This window comes from Cricetulus griseus, chromosome 8 (genome assembly GCF_003668045.3).
Source record: "Cricetulus griseus strain 17A/GY chromosome 8, alternate assembly CriGri-PICRH-1.0, whole genome shotgun sequence".
NCBI classification, from domain to species: domain Eukaryota; kingdom Metazoa; phylum Chordata; class Mammalia; order Rodentia; family Cricetidae; genus Cricetulus; species Cricetulus griseus.
The window spans coordinates 29,370,809-29,386,834 of NC_048601.1; the positions used below are offsets into that span (position 1 = coordinate 29,370,809).

Genomic DNA, 16,026 nt, shown 5'->3' on the forward strand with positions numbered 1-16,026 from the left:
GGATTCCCTGATGCCTAAGCTTTGCTTGCCACTAGGGACTGGATTTGGGTTCATAAATGCTAACCACAGCCTTTAATACTGTGTGGATGCACCTCTTAATAAGCCATCAGCAGATTAATACCTAAGGTATGGAAGGGATTCTACACAAAGTGCTAAGTCAGCTCCTCTTGACTAATAAAACAACCCATTAAAGGAGGTAAATAAGAAAGATTGGCTAAGGCAGCTCTGGGTAACTTCTCTAATTTGTCACATACACATCTGCATAGTAGCCAACCTGCTCACAGAAAATCTCACGAAAATAACAGTGCAGAGTTACAGCTGGAGGCCAGGCATGGTGCTGCTTGCTTGTAATCCTAGCATTGGGGAGGTAATGGCAGGAGAATCTGGAGCTTAAGTTCATCTTGGCTACAGAGTGAACTCCAGGTCAGCCTGGGCTATACGAGAACCTGTTTCCAAACCAAACCAAAACAACAAGACCCGGGTTTGGGAAATGTGGGCCTCATTTCGTGGGCCTTCCCAGATATTTAGGTTTTCCAAAGAACATTACATTCTTAGAGCTTGTCTTTTAGATTTTGTCTGTCTTCCTGTTTCTTGGTTTTCATAATGTTAGGCACACACCTTGTCCTCTATGAGCTACAGTTAATGAATGCTAACCCCAAGTACATTGGTTTCCTCAACCTCCTTTCTGTTCTTGCTCCTGTATCTCTGCTGACCCACATGGGACCCACAGAATGCAAAGGCTCTTCTGAAAGCCACATGATTACTCTCCAAGTGTGAAGAGACTGAAAGCCAGGATACTTTGCACAGTCCAAGAGTTCTTTATAGCAATCCCTGACCTAGAACTGGCACATCCTCCTGATTGCTTCTTCTATAATGTTTTCCCCTGGCTTCTCCATGCATTTTAATCCTTTTCAATAAAATCACTTCTCTGGAAAGAACTAGGGCTTTTAAACCCAAGCTCTTCTGTGCTGAGGTCCCCAAGCAGTGACTTTTGAATGATATTTCTTATAGTCAATGATAGAAGTTAAGTGAGAAAGTCTGTCAGATGTAATTATGTGTCCCCATGTGGTTTAGTGATTTAAGACAAACAAATGAAAACTTAATAAGAATTATTCACACTCAAATGAAACATAACCACAGCTCTTAAATAAATTGTTCAATATCAGCCAAGAGTACTGGCCAACTCAGTCCAACAACTAACTAACTAACTTAGATAGATAGATAGATAAAATAAAAATAAATAAAGAAGCCCAACTGCTTTCCTCCTTAACTATGCTGAATAATATTATTGCTATAGTCTGGTACTGGGAGTGGCACCCTGAGTGTTCTATCACTGAACCCAAACCTAGAATAAGAATATTTTTGTTTCTTCTCCAAAACAAAACAAAAACAAAACACCTCACTATTAGTTTAGATCTGTCATACTGTTAGCTATTGCTGATTACTCTGGTCATAAAAGAAATTATTTTATTACTATTGGTAGATGGATCAACAATGCCAGGAACCTAAGTTCATTAGTCTTGGAGATTACTCAGCACTGCTTTCTGCTTTATTCTTACAGGGTTCCTAAGTCTTTCTCCATGAGCTCCCTCAATATTATTTCCTCAGTTCATTCAGGCCCTTCAAAGGTGAAGGGAGAGACTATGCTTTGTTTAACTTTAAGAGTAGGATTTAAGAAGACATCTCTCCCAAGATTTAAGTCAGTATGATGTGATGGCCTCTGTATATTTTAGAAAGCTTAAATGTAAGTGGGCACAGAAATGTTTCCATAGCAGTTTACAGCTCTGTATGGGCTTTATGATTCAGTGGTTTTGTATTTCATATACTATTCAGAATGGTCACTTTCCAAATGGCACCAGTTTGCCCCCGTCGTTACAAGAACAGTGACTTTACATGTGCCTGTCATAAACAACATGATGCCTTGGAACCCAAAGTCCAACACAGTACAAATAAAAAGTTTTATTTCCTATTTGTAGATAGAATACAAACCAGGGCTTCACCAGGCATCACTCTCAGATATTCAGTGAAGAGTTGGCAGGCATACCCAGGGTTTTTCTATTTATTGTTTTATGACAAGCCATGGCACTGAGAATGGTTTTTGAAAACCACTCAGTTTATTTTCATCAACAAACATGGGATCATGTGACCACTGCACTGCACCAACGTGATAGTCAAACACCCCAAAGTCCATTCAGTTATCAAACTGCCTTCCAGCACAGTGTGGGCTTCAGAGATCCATAGGATTTCTTCAGCAAGGGAGGGGCTGTGGTTGAAGCAAACCAGTGGAAGAAAAGCAGGTGGTGGGGAGAATGGGTTCGAGGGTGGCGAAAAGGCATACCACTCCTAAGATTTCTCTAGGGTTCCTGTAGCCCACATCCCCTTGAGCCTAGCATACCCAGCCCATATTTTTGGAGGCAAGATGATGAAAAATATTGGTATCTTATCCCAAAGATATGATGTTAAAGTTGATAGGAGGAGAGCAGGAACACTTAATTTATCTGTTTTGAAAGGTGTGAGTGGCCCAAGGGGATAAGATATAGAAGGAGGAAGTGTAGCTGAGAAGGGGGAGTGGCTCCTGCTGGCCTGGAGGCAAAGGCTGAGAGGGCAGCAGCTGGTGGGTTCCTAACAGGCTATGGTTAAATTGAGCAGTGAGATAAACGTAAAGAATGGCCTCTTCAGTCTGATCATTTCCTTTAGCAAGGGTTCTGGGTAATTGGTCATCCACTACACTGAGCAGCCTCCCCCAGGCTTGGCCTAACTGATTCGATGACATCAGCTGCAAGCTGTGTGTATAATGAGACCTAAGCTGCTCTCCTCATGGCCTCAGCCACTTTCTCACATCCCCCACCATCTCGAGAGGCCACACTTCAGCAAAACTTTCCCTATCAATGCAAATCTTAGCTTTCACAGTCCTGGCCAAGAGATAACATAACACCCCTGAGATAGATGCTATCAAATGAATAATAGGACCATGCTGATAAAGAACAAATCTCACTTCAAATCACATTTTGGGTTTCTCTTCCATATTCTCTACTGAACTATTTCTTTCCATTGGTGCTTGGTTTGATTTCACCAGAAAAGGAGAAAACAGTGCCAAACAATTTGATTTTAGTTCTGTATAATCAGTGAATGGGTTGTTTATATTTGGCTGGGCCTCTTTTTCTTTTTCTAGACTCTAACTGGAGGCAATTTTGTCACTATCCAATCACTAATGATGTCTAGTTTGATGAACAAATATTGGGCTAGTGAAAAGCCCTCTGTTGAAAGTCCATAATTTCAAAGGGCATAGCAACAGTCTTTAATTCAATTAAACAAATAGTCTGAGTAACTATTATGGGCAAAGCACAAGCCTACTTACTTTAGGGAAAAATGACAACCCTTGGCCTCTGAATTGAGAAGTCTATAATCAAGCTTTTGTAGCCCCTTCCTTAAATAGCTTAATAGCTATTTGTTTCACAAAGGGCCTCCAATTATCTTATTTTTAACTCAAAGATTTAGAGCCAAAAAGTCAGTTGGGATGAGGTTTCCAAGTGATTTCTAGTGGTTTGGGCTCTGTGTCTTTCAGAACAATGATAGGACTACATTGGCTACCATTAAATAAATTTAAATTCTTGCCTATTAGGGTGGGCTGGCTTGCACTCTCTCTCTCCTCTCCAACTTAGCTTCTAAGTAGTACTAAATTGATAGGATTTCCAGCATGGATTTCAGGTGTGTGCTGGAGGTAAGACGATAAGAGCCCAGAGCCTGCAAAATGAATGGGTTTAGGTAAAACTGAACTGACTACTATGGGACTCCTTGCCTTTCAGCAACCCCCTCCCCAGAGCCTTGTTCTGAGATCCCAAACTCCAACCCTCTTTGCTGCACCTGCTCTTGGCAAGCTGTTGCAATTTGCCTTCAAGTCTTCATTCTCTTTAGTCATGTGGCTGCAGTCTTCCTTTACTTTCAACATGGGAATGAAGTAAGCTTATTTTCTGTAGTCAGATTAGCTGTGTACAGGTCTTCACTCATGTTTCACTTGCTATGGCTGCCTTTTGTGCTTAGTGGACAGACTGCACTGTACTATGTGTGGTCCTGGGAATAGCATGCCGAGAATGCTCCCAACTAGACGTCAGAAAGCTTACATCATAGCCTTCCGATGTCTATGTGCACATGCCTCTCCACTTCAGTTCCTTCTCCTTAAATGAAGATGGTAGTAAACAATAGCAGCCTTCAGATGGCCCCGTGGCTGGAATGTAAAGAATGTATAAAATACTTGGGAATTGCAGGATCTGGGCCCTTGTGTATCTGAAACTCAACTGTTCTTAGTGGCATGTGGCTCTTTCTCACAGCCATTAGATGACTATGCTCTAAGTCATTTAATTAAAGAGAAAGAGATCACCTGAGAGAGTCAACAAAATATGATTTTTTTTCTAAAATCCAAATGTGTATCAAGTTACATGAATCTACCTATTAGTTGCCTCGATGTCCTGGGCATGTTCACTAAGGTTCTCAAGAGCTGGATCCAGGTCTTCTGCATGGGATCTGCAGCTCTTACTGCCTACAGACATTCTGTAGACCACATCATCAAAGCCAGACCCTGTCTGTAAAAACTGAGGGACAGAGACTCGACCCAGTCATGCTCCCAGCTGACAGTGGAATGGGAAGCAGCATGTATTTTTTCATTTTAATGCAATTTGGTGTTGATTCTCAGCTTCATGTTGGAAGCTTTCTGCTTCCTACAAAACTGGACTCCACAATGATTTTCAACTATTATGAATTTTCTAAACAATGTCGCTTAAGGATCCTTTTGAGGCTTGGGCATGTATCTCAGCTCTAGCACAGGTGTACGTGCATGCTTGAGGCTTTGAGTTTAATCAATATTTAGCACAAACCCCCATAATAATAAAATAAAATAATAAAATATTCCATTGTAGTAGCTTAGGCAGCTTAGATCCTTAGAAAGTAGGATTCATGTATATAATAAAAGGATAGAGTCGCCAGTTTCCCAGGAATAAAGCTTGGTACTGTAAGAACACAGGTTTCATGATACCCTGGGTGGACTTCTGTGCCAACTTTCAACTTGGGAAGAATGACTCCGGAACCCTTGAAAGGTAAAAGTGGGATCCAACACCTTCTACACCTGCTCAGCCTCCTCCACGGCTGCTGAGACACTGTGTCCTCACCAGTTATTTTGACACTGAGCAAAGAGATGGGTCTGGAAAGAGGGTAGGGGCATGAGAGGGCTTCACATTCATTCATGAGCATCGTGATCACCTATGAGTTCGTGTGTTACTCTCAAAGTTTTTTTGTGTGTGTGTTTTTAAAACTACAGCTTGGAGGAGTTGCTCTTTTTTTCAGAACAATGTTTACTTATCCTATTTGAATACATTTCCTGTGTTTTGGACCCAGCCTGCCACAAGATTTTAACAGTTCACAGCTGAGCTATATTCTGCATACACATGCATTCTGAGGCAGATCATTTAGTCCAAGAAAGTACCCCTGGCTCCAGCCACCCCCATGAAGAGAGCAGAAGAGAACTAACTGATTTGTCTGTTGTCTTTCCTGTCAAGATCGCCCTCGCCTTGGCTTTGGTCAGCGGGAAGGACTTTATGTATGAGTCATACAAATGCTTCGCCAGGGCCCGGAGATCAGCAGACTCTGGGTTCAGCTGGTCGATATCACTGGAGATCTCCGCCAACAGCTTCTCCTTCTCGGCCTGTGGCATCCGCCCAAACCTGATGGCTACAGAGGAAGAGGAATGACAGGATGAATCATTGGATCATTACTATGGCTCTGCATTGTGCTCTCCCCAGCCTTGGTTCCCACAGTGTAGGAGCCCCTCCTCTCTCCACCCCGTGCTGGTTCTGCTTTCTATCCACCACTTTGCTCATGTTTTTATTTCACAACAGTAGCACAGAAAACTGAAAATTGAATTATTTACTTCTTCAATTTCAAAAGGCAACATATGATCCTGTTAGGAAATTGGAAGAATCTGTTTAGCAAATAGGAATACACATTCATTCAAACATGAAGTAATTGAGAGATAATTCCTATCCATCCTTTAAGAGCCAGGCTTTCAAGTACAGCTAATTATCTTTTCCCAGTACTCCATCCAATGATCCAAGTGTTCACACTGCACTTTAATTATGACTTTATTTGACTCTTGTCCCTCTGTACTACAATGTCCTGAAGCAGGGACACTGTCTTATTTATCTTGGTAACTTCTGCACTTCACAAAAGGTCAGGTAGGAGGATCTACATGTTTCATGAATTAAGTAAGGAGCTACGAAGTCCCAGTTGTACAAGCACAGGCTCTGTTCTCAGGCAGTTTGTGTGATCTGCTTGTCCCTGATGTGAAGAAAGGATGGTGCTTTATTCCATCTAGTAGATCAGAGAACTTGGACATTGAATGGATGGAGTTGGACTTATCGCTAACTCTGTAGAATTACCCCTTATTGAGGTTCATCAGAAAGACACCTTTATCCTGGGCTTCTCAAGGGGTGAGGAAGTGTGAATGCAAAAGAAAGATTAAAGAGAGACCACAGAGCCTAAGGTGGGAATTAATCTTTGTGAATTGTTGTCTGGGGACAGAACTTGCCTGGCATGTGTTAGACCTACATCTCATTCTCAGAAAATAAAATTAATAATAATCTGTTTATAGGTTTTCAACTTGAATAAATTTTCCTGCCTTCCTTCTGATATCATTTGTAAAAATGTCACTTTGAATAATGCTTTTCTTTGTGGTCATTCTTCATTGTTGTTTTAAAAATATTTTTAAAAAATAAATTTAAAATGGGGGTGCTAGAGAGTTGGCTTAGTGGTGAAGAGCATGTGTTACTCTTGTAGAGGCCCTGGTTTGATTCTCAGCATGCATTTGGTGGCTCACAACCATTTATAACTCAAATTCTAGGGGATCTGACATTCTTTTCAGACCTTCTTGGGCCTTGTGCATGGTGAACACATGTTCTACTACTGAGCTACAGCTCAACTCTTGTTATTTTTATATTATATTCTTGAGACTAGGTCTTGCTGCATAGCACAGTGTGGCCCAGAACTTGAAAATCCTTGAACTAGCATCCTTGGTTACTACCATATCCAGCTCAATTTTGTTTTAGATAAAAGATTGATTTGTATCTCTGAGTCTCATATGTGTAAACTCATCTCAGTTGGCCCTATACTTTATCACTAATAAAACAATTATACTCAATAGAGATGCTTGCCTCTAGTTTACATTAAATCAGAATATGTTTAGATACTTTTGATAAATATAACCTTTGTACATGACCCCTTCAAAAAGAAATCTTTAAACAATTGCCCCCCCTTTTTTTTCAGTCAAAATTGCAGCCTCCCATTATTCTCTTCCATTTTAGCTGCACTGGGATAAGAAATGTCAGCTTACTGAGGGGCCTTCCCACCTGGTCCCCAGATCCACTGGGCTCCCTCTGTCTATGACCTTGACACTACTCTCCTCTTTTTCATAACTCTGGCCATAGTAGTTAATAATAATGTTTTCTCTTTTCCTCCAGTCTGTAGTCTTCATGAAGACAGGAGTCTTGTTCATTAAACTCTTGTTTATTATACTCAGCACTTAGCACTTATAGAGCATTTTGAACTAAAATGAATAAAACACATGTTCATGAAGCCCAACAAGGCCCCACCCCTCTCTGAGGATTGGTAGCTATGGTTGCTTGTAGAGGCAGAGGCATTTTCTTCAGTAGTGTTGCCACTGGTAAGTTGCCCAAGGTCCTGTAAGTAACCCTCACACATGCTTCTGTAAGTGATCCTAAGTAAACTCACTAGGTCACAAAATAAAAGGAGGAGGTAGAGGGAGAGGGGGAGAGAGAGGGAGAAGAGGAAGAAAAGAAAGAAGAAGGACAATGATGACAATAACATGGAAGTAGAAGGGGACTAGCTAGTTTGGAAGAGGAAAGGGACAAGAAAAGGTAATGGAGGTGAATATGATATACATATATGCAAATACCACAATTAGACCCATTAATATATGCAAAACAACAATTTAACAACGTGTAGAAGATCCTTTCATAGTCTCCTGCAAAGCCATTCTTAACCACCACCTCTCTCACACAGAACTAATCATTTGTTTTGTTGTCTTTTTGAGAAATGTGGAAGAAAAGGGGCAGAGTGTATGAGAACTACTTGGGAACATTCTAAAACTACATGTCTCCCGAGGAACATTCTAATAAGCCACCCCAATACCCAAAGAGGGTATATATATATTATATATTATATATTATATATTATATATTATATTATATACTATATATTACATTATGTGGGGTTTGAAAAAGCTTTCTAAATGGTAGGCTTGCTTGTATGCATATATTAATGTGAAGCTTTTACAACATTTCTAAGGGGTTTACATTAGTTATTCTTCTAGAACAGAAGCTATATGAATACCAAGTTTTATTTTTGCTCCTGGGTGTAACAAATTACATATAGTATACAATAAATGTGTGAAGAATTAAACTTCAAAACACCAAGTTTAAAAATAGAATATGAGTCAATATGTACATGAAAGAAAGTAACAATTATGACATTAAAAGATGAAGAAATTGTGGGCTGAGTATATGGGTCACAGTGGTAGAGTATGTTCTTAACATACATGGTAAGCCTTGGGTTTGGTCCCCAGCATAGCAAATAATAAAACAAAATAAAAATAAAAACAAAACACCACAGAAATTGTGAAATAAAATTTGGAAAAAACAATCAGAGCTATTATATAGTGAGATAGAAGTTGCTAGAATCATTTACTGTTTCACAGACTACCCCACACTGTCTTTTTACTTGATAAAAATTATTAAGTGGGGGGCTGGAGAGATGGCTCAGAGGTTAAGAGCACTAACTGTTCTTCCAGAGGACCCGGGTTCAATCCCCAGCAACCACATGGTGGCTCACAACCATCTGTAATGAGATCTGGTGCCCTTTTCTGGTGTGAGGCATACATGGAGGCAGAATGCTGTATACATAATTAGTAAATAAATTTAAAAAATTATTAAGTGACTCTCATATATTACACTGTCCTAAGTTCTGGTTAATTAAAAAACATTTATTTAGTGTGTATGTATGTATGCATGTTGCATGTATAGAAGGCCAGAAGACAATTTGTGGGAGTTGGCTCCCTTCTTCACTATGTGAGTCCTGGGGATGGAGCTCAGGTTAGTGTGGCTAGCTCCTTTATCTGCTGAGCTATCTCACTTGCTCTCTGGTTAAATTTTTAAAAAAGATTTATTTTTTAATGTGTATAAGTATTTTGCTCACACATATTTCTTTGTACCATGTGTGTGAAATGTCTCTGAGGCCAGAGGAAAGCATAGAATTCCTTGGAACTAAAGTTACTGACTCTTGTGAGCCACCATGTGGGTGCTGGGAGTCAAACCTGGGTCCTCTGCAAGAGTAGCAAGTGTTCTTAACCACTGAGATATTTCTTCTCCAGCCCCTCCTATGATTACAATTTTATAGACAAGGAACTATAAACATTCCTGGACATTAACATGCCTAAAGATGCATTTTATCTTTCCTAGTGGGCAACACAACAGCTAATTTAAATAGTTAAAGAAAATAACTTATTACATTGACAGTTCTGCTTTCCTTCACCTAACAAAAATAGCCAAAACCTTACAAAATCACTTTAATTAGGATACATTAAGATAGTGCCCTGCTAGAATCTGAAAAAATGCATATTTTCATAAGTTGAAGTTCTCAAAAAAGGCTAAATCTCATGAATAAATTGTCTGTATTGCTAATTAACACTGTTACAAGTTAGACATAATTTGATCCACAGGCAGATTTAGCATTTTTACACACCAGGGGCTTGGAAAAGGAAGAGACTAGGTCCTGTTTGGTGGTACTAAATCTGAATGTGACAGATCTGAAGTAGAGAAACGTTTTGTTTCTTTGAACAAAACAGAGCTTCATATAGCTCAGGCTAGCCTTGAACTTGCTATGTAGCTGAGGATGAACTTGAACTCCTGATCCTCCCGCTTCTACCTCCCAGGTGCTGAGATTATAGGTTGCGTTCCCATTCCTGGAATTTTTTTTTTTCTTTTAAAGGGGAGAATGCTGGTTGCATTCATTTATTTAGAGTCCAGGTGATTTCAGCTACACCCACATCAGGTGAGTATTGAGCAAAGATACAAACAGGGTTAAGCAAGACACCTGTGCAAGCTCATACTTCCTGTCATGGCTTTTATGTTGGGGATGAAGTGGTGTGGGACTGTGCTTTTTGTGGGTTACAGGTCAGATTGGCAGCCACTGCTCCCCCAGCAGATAAAGATAAAGAGAAAGTAGCAAACCCCAACACTTAGTTAATCTCTTGGTCTCGATTTTTTTTTAGAAGTTGTTAGGTATTAGTGTTTTTAACTCGGTAATTTTTTTAAAATTTATTTTTAAGATGTGATAAGGGTGGAACCCAGGGCCTGGTACATGCGGTAGAACAAGTGTTCTACCAGGGAACTAAATTATCAGCCCAGTTCCCACCCTGTGAATGAAGAATCAAAGGAAGACATGGAAGTTGGGCAGCTGTTTCCTAGAAGATTGAAGTTAAAGCTCAGAAATAAAGATGGTCACTATGCATTGGGGACCAGATATATCTATATATCTATATATTCTTCTATCAGTGATGGTTAATTTCCAAAGACAAAAGGAAAATGTTCTCTGTGTTACTGTGAGTCACTGAGAGATGAGAGAGGTCTGGCCTCTTGGAAGACAGTAGAACTAACACTACCATCAATGCTGCCAGGAAGTCAACTTTCTGATTTCTTCTCTGTGATAAAGCAGCTATATGGTTTACAGAAAATTATGTAATACCTATGGTCCCTAATTGCTTTATCTGCAGAAGAGGAACTAGGAAAAGATGACTTGAGATTCCTTCTTATCTCTATATTTAGCTCTAAAACACTACAAAGATCTAATCACATCACACTCATAGGACTTGGGAATATACTTTGCTTTGAGACTTCACAAAATAAAACAGGTGAATTCTGCCTGTTGTAATGCTTGTCACATATAGCAACTTCAATTTTATGTTTGGGATAGTCACCTGCAAAGGGCAGGTTGTTATGGCCCAGTGGTAAAGCATGTGCTTAGAGGGCCTGATCTCTGGTATCAAAAAAAAAAAAAAAAAAAAGAAAGAAAAAGAAAAAGAATCATCTAGAGAAATGTATCTCAGTTAGAAAAAATCATCCGTATGAGAATTGGTAGGTCCATTCAGGAAGACTAGGTTTGAGAAAGCTCACTAATGTCTTAAAAGACATATTAGTATACACAAGATGTAATTACTATATACTAATATAATATCACATGACAGATTTATCACTTCATATCTACTACTGATATTTTTGAACAATAAACTTTAAGCATGTTTATTTAAGAATAATTAGTATCTTGTTTTCTGGATTTGAGTATCATGATAAAACATAGTAAACTAACATTTTCAAAATACTTATCTAAAGTAAGTACATCATGGTCAGATGCTATTTAATTACAAAGGCATATTAAAGTAGACTTTCAAGATAACAAATCAAGTAAAGCAGAAGAATACAGTTGGATCCTATTAAAAATAATTTTTTTCTTTCAATTTTTAAAGGATGAGTTTGTAGTCACAGCAGGCTTTTAACAGTAAAGATTTGTCTCCTGGTCAGGTTTCCCATTTGTATATGTTTGTTGCATGTAAATCACACAAGACATAGCTGTTAGTGGTATGACCACTGCCAATAAACAATATCACTCTCTTTCTCTTCACCTCTTTTCTCTCTCTCTCTCTTCCTCTCTCTCTCTCTCTCTGTCTCTCTCTCTCTCTCTCTGTCTGTGTGTTTGTCTGTATGTGTGTGTATGTCTGTCTCTCTGTATGTTTGTCTGTGTGTGTTTGTATATGTGTGTATATGTCTGTCTCTGTGTGTATGTTTATGTGTATGTGTATATGTATGTCTGCATCTCTCTCTCTCTCTCTCTTTCTCTCTCTCTCTCTCTCTCTCTCTGTGTGTGTTTGTCTGTCTTAGCAGAATATGGTATACTGGGAAGGTACAAACCACTTTGAAGAGCAAGCACAAGGAATCAAAAAAGTCTTCAGGAAAAGGCATTTGAATGAGGCCTTGAATGTCAAGTAGGACTCTGATGGGGACAGAGGATCAGGATCCAGAGGCAACAGTATTTGTAAGCACAGAGACTGTTTCCAGGAATGGTAAGACACAGTTCACTTGAAGTCTAAAGTGTCAAGGGGACAGGAGTGGGAGAAGAGGCAGATTTATTAACATAGGTGCTTTGTGTATTAGGACTGTCACCTTTTCCTTCACACCACAAAGGTGACAGTGGTTGATTGCTCTTGTTCTGTTGCATGCAGTAATAGAGTACATTATGACAGATGTGTGTCAGAAAAGGCCTGTTCACCTCATGGTGGCCAGGAAACAAGGGCACACCTCAATGGTCTCACTAGGTCCCACCACCTCCAATAGCACTAGGCATTGGCAAGCAGGTCTTCAACACCAGGCCTTGGGGCTCATTTCAGATCTAAACTATAGCAAGGATTTTTTTTGAGGAATAAAGCTTAAATCTGTCATTTAGGCTTTCATGCTACGTGCTAGGGCTACTGTTTGCCAGGCATTGGGACAACTACTTCAGACATGCTGAATGCCACAAAAAATTGTGAAACCACTTTTTTTCTTCAGATTTTTATAAAACCACGGAGAAACTATTTTTAAAGTTGTCAGTTTCTTCTTATCTTCAATAGAAGGAAAACTCCCACATCATTTGCATCATAGGACATCCTGATCAGCAAAGCTTTCACTAACTTTTAAACATACTAAAAACATTATTATCAAATTTCAATGTTATAGGGAAAACCTGACCAAATGACTCATTAGTAGCATAAGCCAATTCTTTTCTACTTCAAACTATTTTAAAAAATGTATTTACCCTAAACATAGTTATTTAGTTTATATGTAAAAAGTAGCTCTGACTAAGAAATATTCACTCTTCAAAATACTTTGACTAACTTGTTTTTTACTAAAAATGAAGACATATTTTTAAATATGGCAAACACTACGGATGTGATAGCAGGAATTTCCAATAGAAATTATGGTTTTAAAAGGTAAAGAAATATGTGCAAGTGCCCATTTGACTGAAGAAGCCTTGAAAGCATTTTTCTCAATGGTCGAGCCAGCTTCCTACATGAACAGTAGTTATCTCACAAGTTATGTGTACCCTAGGAGCTAGGCTCATATGTGTTAGTACTTCCATTCTGAGTGCTCTAGACAGGGCATCAGATTGATTGTGTCTAGTGATATAAAAGATGTCTAAGCAATCTGTGGGACTGCTTATAGTCCAGAAAATGATGGATTATTAAAAGATCAAAATAATTGGAACACATGCTTCTCCCTATTATTTACAGGAAAACCTCTAGTGTTTTTCTAGACCACGCTGGAGATGGGCATTTGAGAAACAACCTTGTTCCCAGCAAGGAAGTTTCTAAAGATGTGTCTTTCAGCAGCATCTAGTCTGTGGCACAACAGAGCTGCAAGTTCTACCTGAAGAGCGTCAGCCATAGTCTGTCATCTGGGTCTATAGTGTCTCTCAAAGACCCAAGTTTTCAAGTGTGACTGCCCTTGGGAGCTGGGAAGTCTCCAGGCCCTCAAGGGTGTTTCTTTGGAGGGGACTGTGTTACCTCAGCTCTTCTCTTTTTCACTCTGTCAAGGATGAGCTGTTTCACTATAGGCAACAGGGACAAATAACCATGGGTTAAAACCCCAAAGCTATGAGCTAAAACTCTTTAGTTTGGTTGTTGGTTTTGTTTTTGTTTTGTTTTGTTTTGTTTTTTCTTGTTTGTTTACAGGGTTTCACTCTGGAGCCAGGGCTGAGTTTGAACTCATGGCAATCCTTCTGCCTCAGCTTCTTGAGTCTGGAGTTACAAGTATGTACCACCACCCTGGCTCAACCTTTAATGATAGAAAATTGAAATGGATCATGTGTACTTTTTCAGGATGACTGCTTTAGGTTTTTACTCTTGCCTTGCATCATCATACAACCATTATGCTAAGTGCCTTAAACTGATGACACAGACTTGGTTCAGGCACACAGATTATGTCTTTATGGCACCAAAAAATATAGGTGGAAACGTCAAATTCAGGTAACTGACATATAGATCCTCACATGTTTTTGGAAGACTCTAACATTGTCTAGTAAAATGTAAGGACTAGCTGGCTGAAAAGGGAAGAAGTCAATGAATTATGTTTTTCATTATAAATAACGGGGTAATTGTCAACTCTGAAAGGACTTAGTGATCATTGGCTTTGGTGACTTTTAGAATTATTTTCCAAGGCTTTTTGGTTCCTTGAAGGTCACTTCAGAATCTCCCTTTAAAGCAACAAGGGCATTGCTATTAAAGAATCTAAACACATTAAGTGGATTAAACAGAGGTAAAGAACAGGAAGAAAGTTACATAGAATCTGGGGGTGGTGGCACATGCCTACATGTGGGAAGATGAGACAGGAGGATCATGAGATACAGGTCAAACTGGGCTACATGGTGAGACCTTGTTGCTGTGGGAACAATCTTTGTACACTGTAAATATGTGTTACTTTCATTGGTTAATGAAGACCTGACTGGTCTATAGCTATGCAGGAAGAGATTGGGTGGGAGAACCAGACTAGGAAGATGCTGGGAAGAAAAAGGGAAGAGTCTGAGGAGTTTTGAGCCAAATGTAGAGAAAGCAGGATGTGTACAGAATTAGGTAAAAAGCCATGAGCCATGTGGCAGCAAGAAAATAAACAGAAATCAGTTAATTTAAGTTGTAAGAGCTAGCTAAAAACAAGCCTAAGTTATTGGTCAAACATTTATAATTAATAATAAGTCTCAGTGTGGTTATTTTGGAGCTGGTCAGTGGGACAGAAAACTCCATCTACACCTTGTCTCCAAATAAAACAGATAAAATAAAAATTAAAAATAAAGCAACACATATTGGGGCAGGTTGGCTGTGGGGAATGTTCATTCTTATGTACAGTGAAAATAGCTCCATGCTAATGATATTCAGGTAGAATGCACAAGATGTCTCCTCTGGTGACTTAAAAAGCCTCATCCTGGTAGCTCACATTGTCTAGTGTGACCACAACCACTCAGAAAATGTTATATTTAGAAATGTTTCCTCATCAGGACTCGATTAAAGCCCAATGCAGATTCCCTTCCCATGTATGGACTATATGGTTGCTTACTCTATTGTTCAGCAAACACACTTCTCTAAAAGTCTCTGAGAAGGAGTTTTGTTAGTCATCTTTAAGTCCTTTAATGGTTGAGCTGCTTAGGTCTCTGGAATTATAGTATTTAATTACCACTGGTCCTTACTTTTGCAAGAACAAATTGAATACACTGTTCAGATTGTCCCCCGATAGGTAGAGTACGTGAAATGGACTTTTTTGTTTACTTACTTATCTGTTTTTGAGACAGGATCTCACTATGTTGCCATGCTGGCCTAGAACTTGGTGTGTAGACCTAGGTGAACTCAAATTCAGAGATTTGCCTGCCTCTGCTTCCTGAGTGCAAGTTAACTGTTAAATAAAGTCAAATGATGACTTTATTATCAACTGCATGGTAGCTTTCTTTGATTTTTTCTGGGTGAAGAAAATTATACTATCCATATTATATAAGTTCAATTTGTGGAAAGAAGGGTATTGGGAATGGATTTTGGGGTCTTGTGCATGCTGAGCTCTGTACTGAGCTACACTCCTTGCATATAATTTAAATATTATTTACCTTAAAATGATAAACAATTGGAGATACATTTCATGTGAGGTATGCTTGCTTGTTTTTTTTGTTTGTTTGTTTTTTGCTTTTTGTTTTCTCGAGACAGGGTTTCTCTGTAGCTTTGGAGACTGTCCTGGAACTAGCTCTTGTAGACTAGGCTGGTCTTGAATTCACAGAGATCCGCTTGCCTCGGCCTCCCAAATGCTGGGATTAAAGGCATGCACCACCACCGCCCTGCGGTATGCTTACTTGTAAATCACAGGAAATATATTTTACATCAATGTTGTATTGCCTGTA

The 16,026-nt window shown here is 39.2% G+C and overlaps 1 protein-coding gene across 1 annotated transcript in view; it reads right to left on the reverse strand.

The window, feature by feature from the left end:
• Positions 1-16,026, reverse strand: part of Pparg (peroxisome proliferator activated receptor gamma) — a gene marked incomplete at its 5' end in the record, with an annotated part of 52,385 nt that overhangs the window by 20,924 nt on the left and 15,435 nt on the right. The window contains 1 exon segment of the mRNA NM_001244281.1: positions 5,522-5,721. Within this exon segment, the coding sequence (NP_001231210.1) occupies positions 5,522-5,721 (200 nt within the window).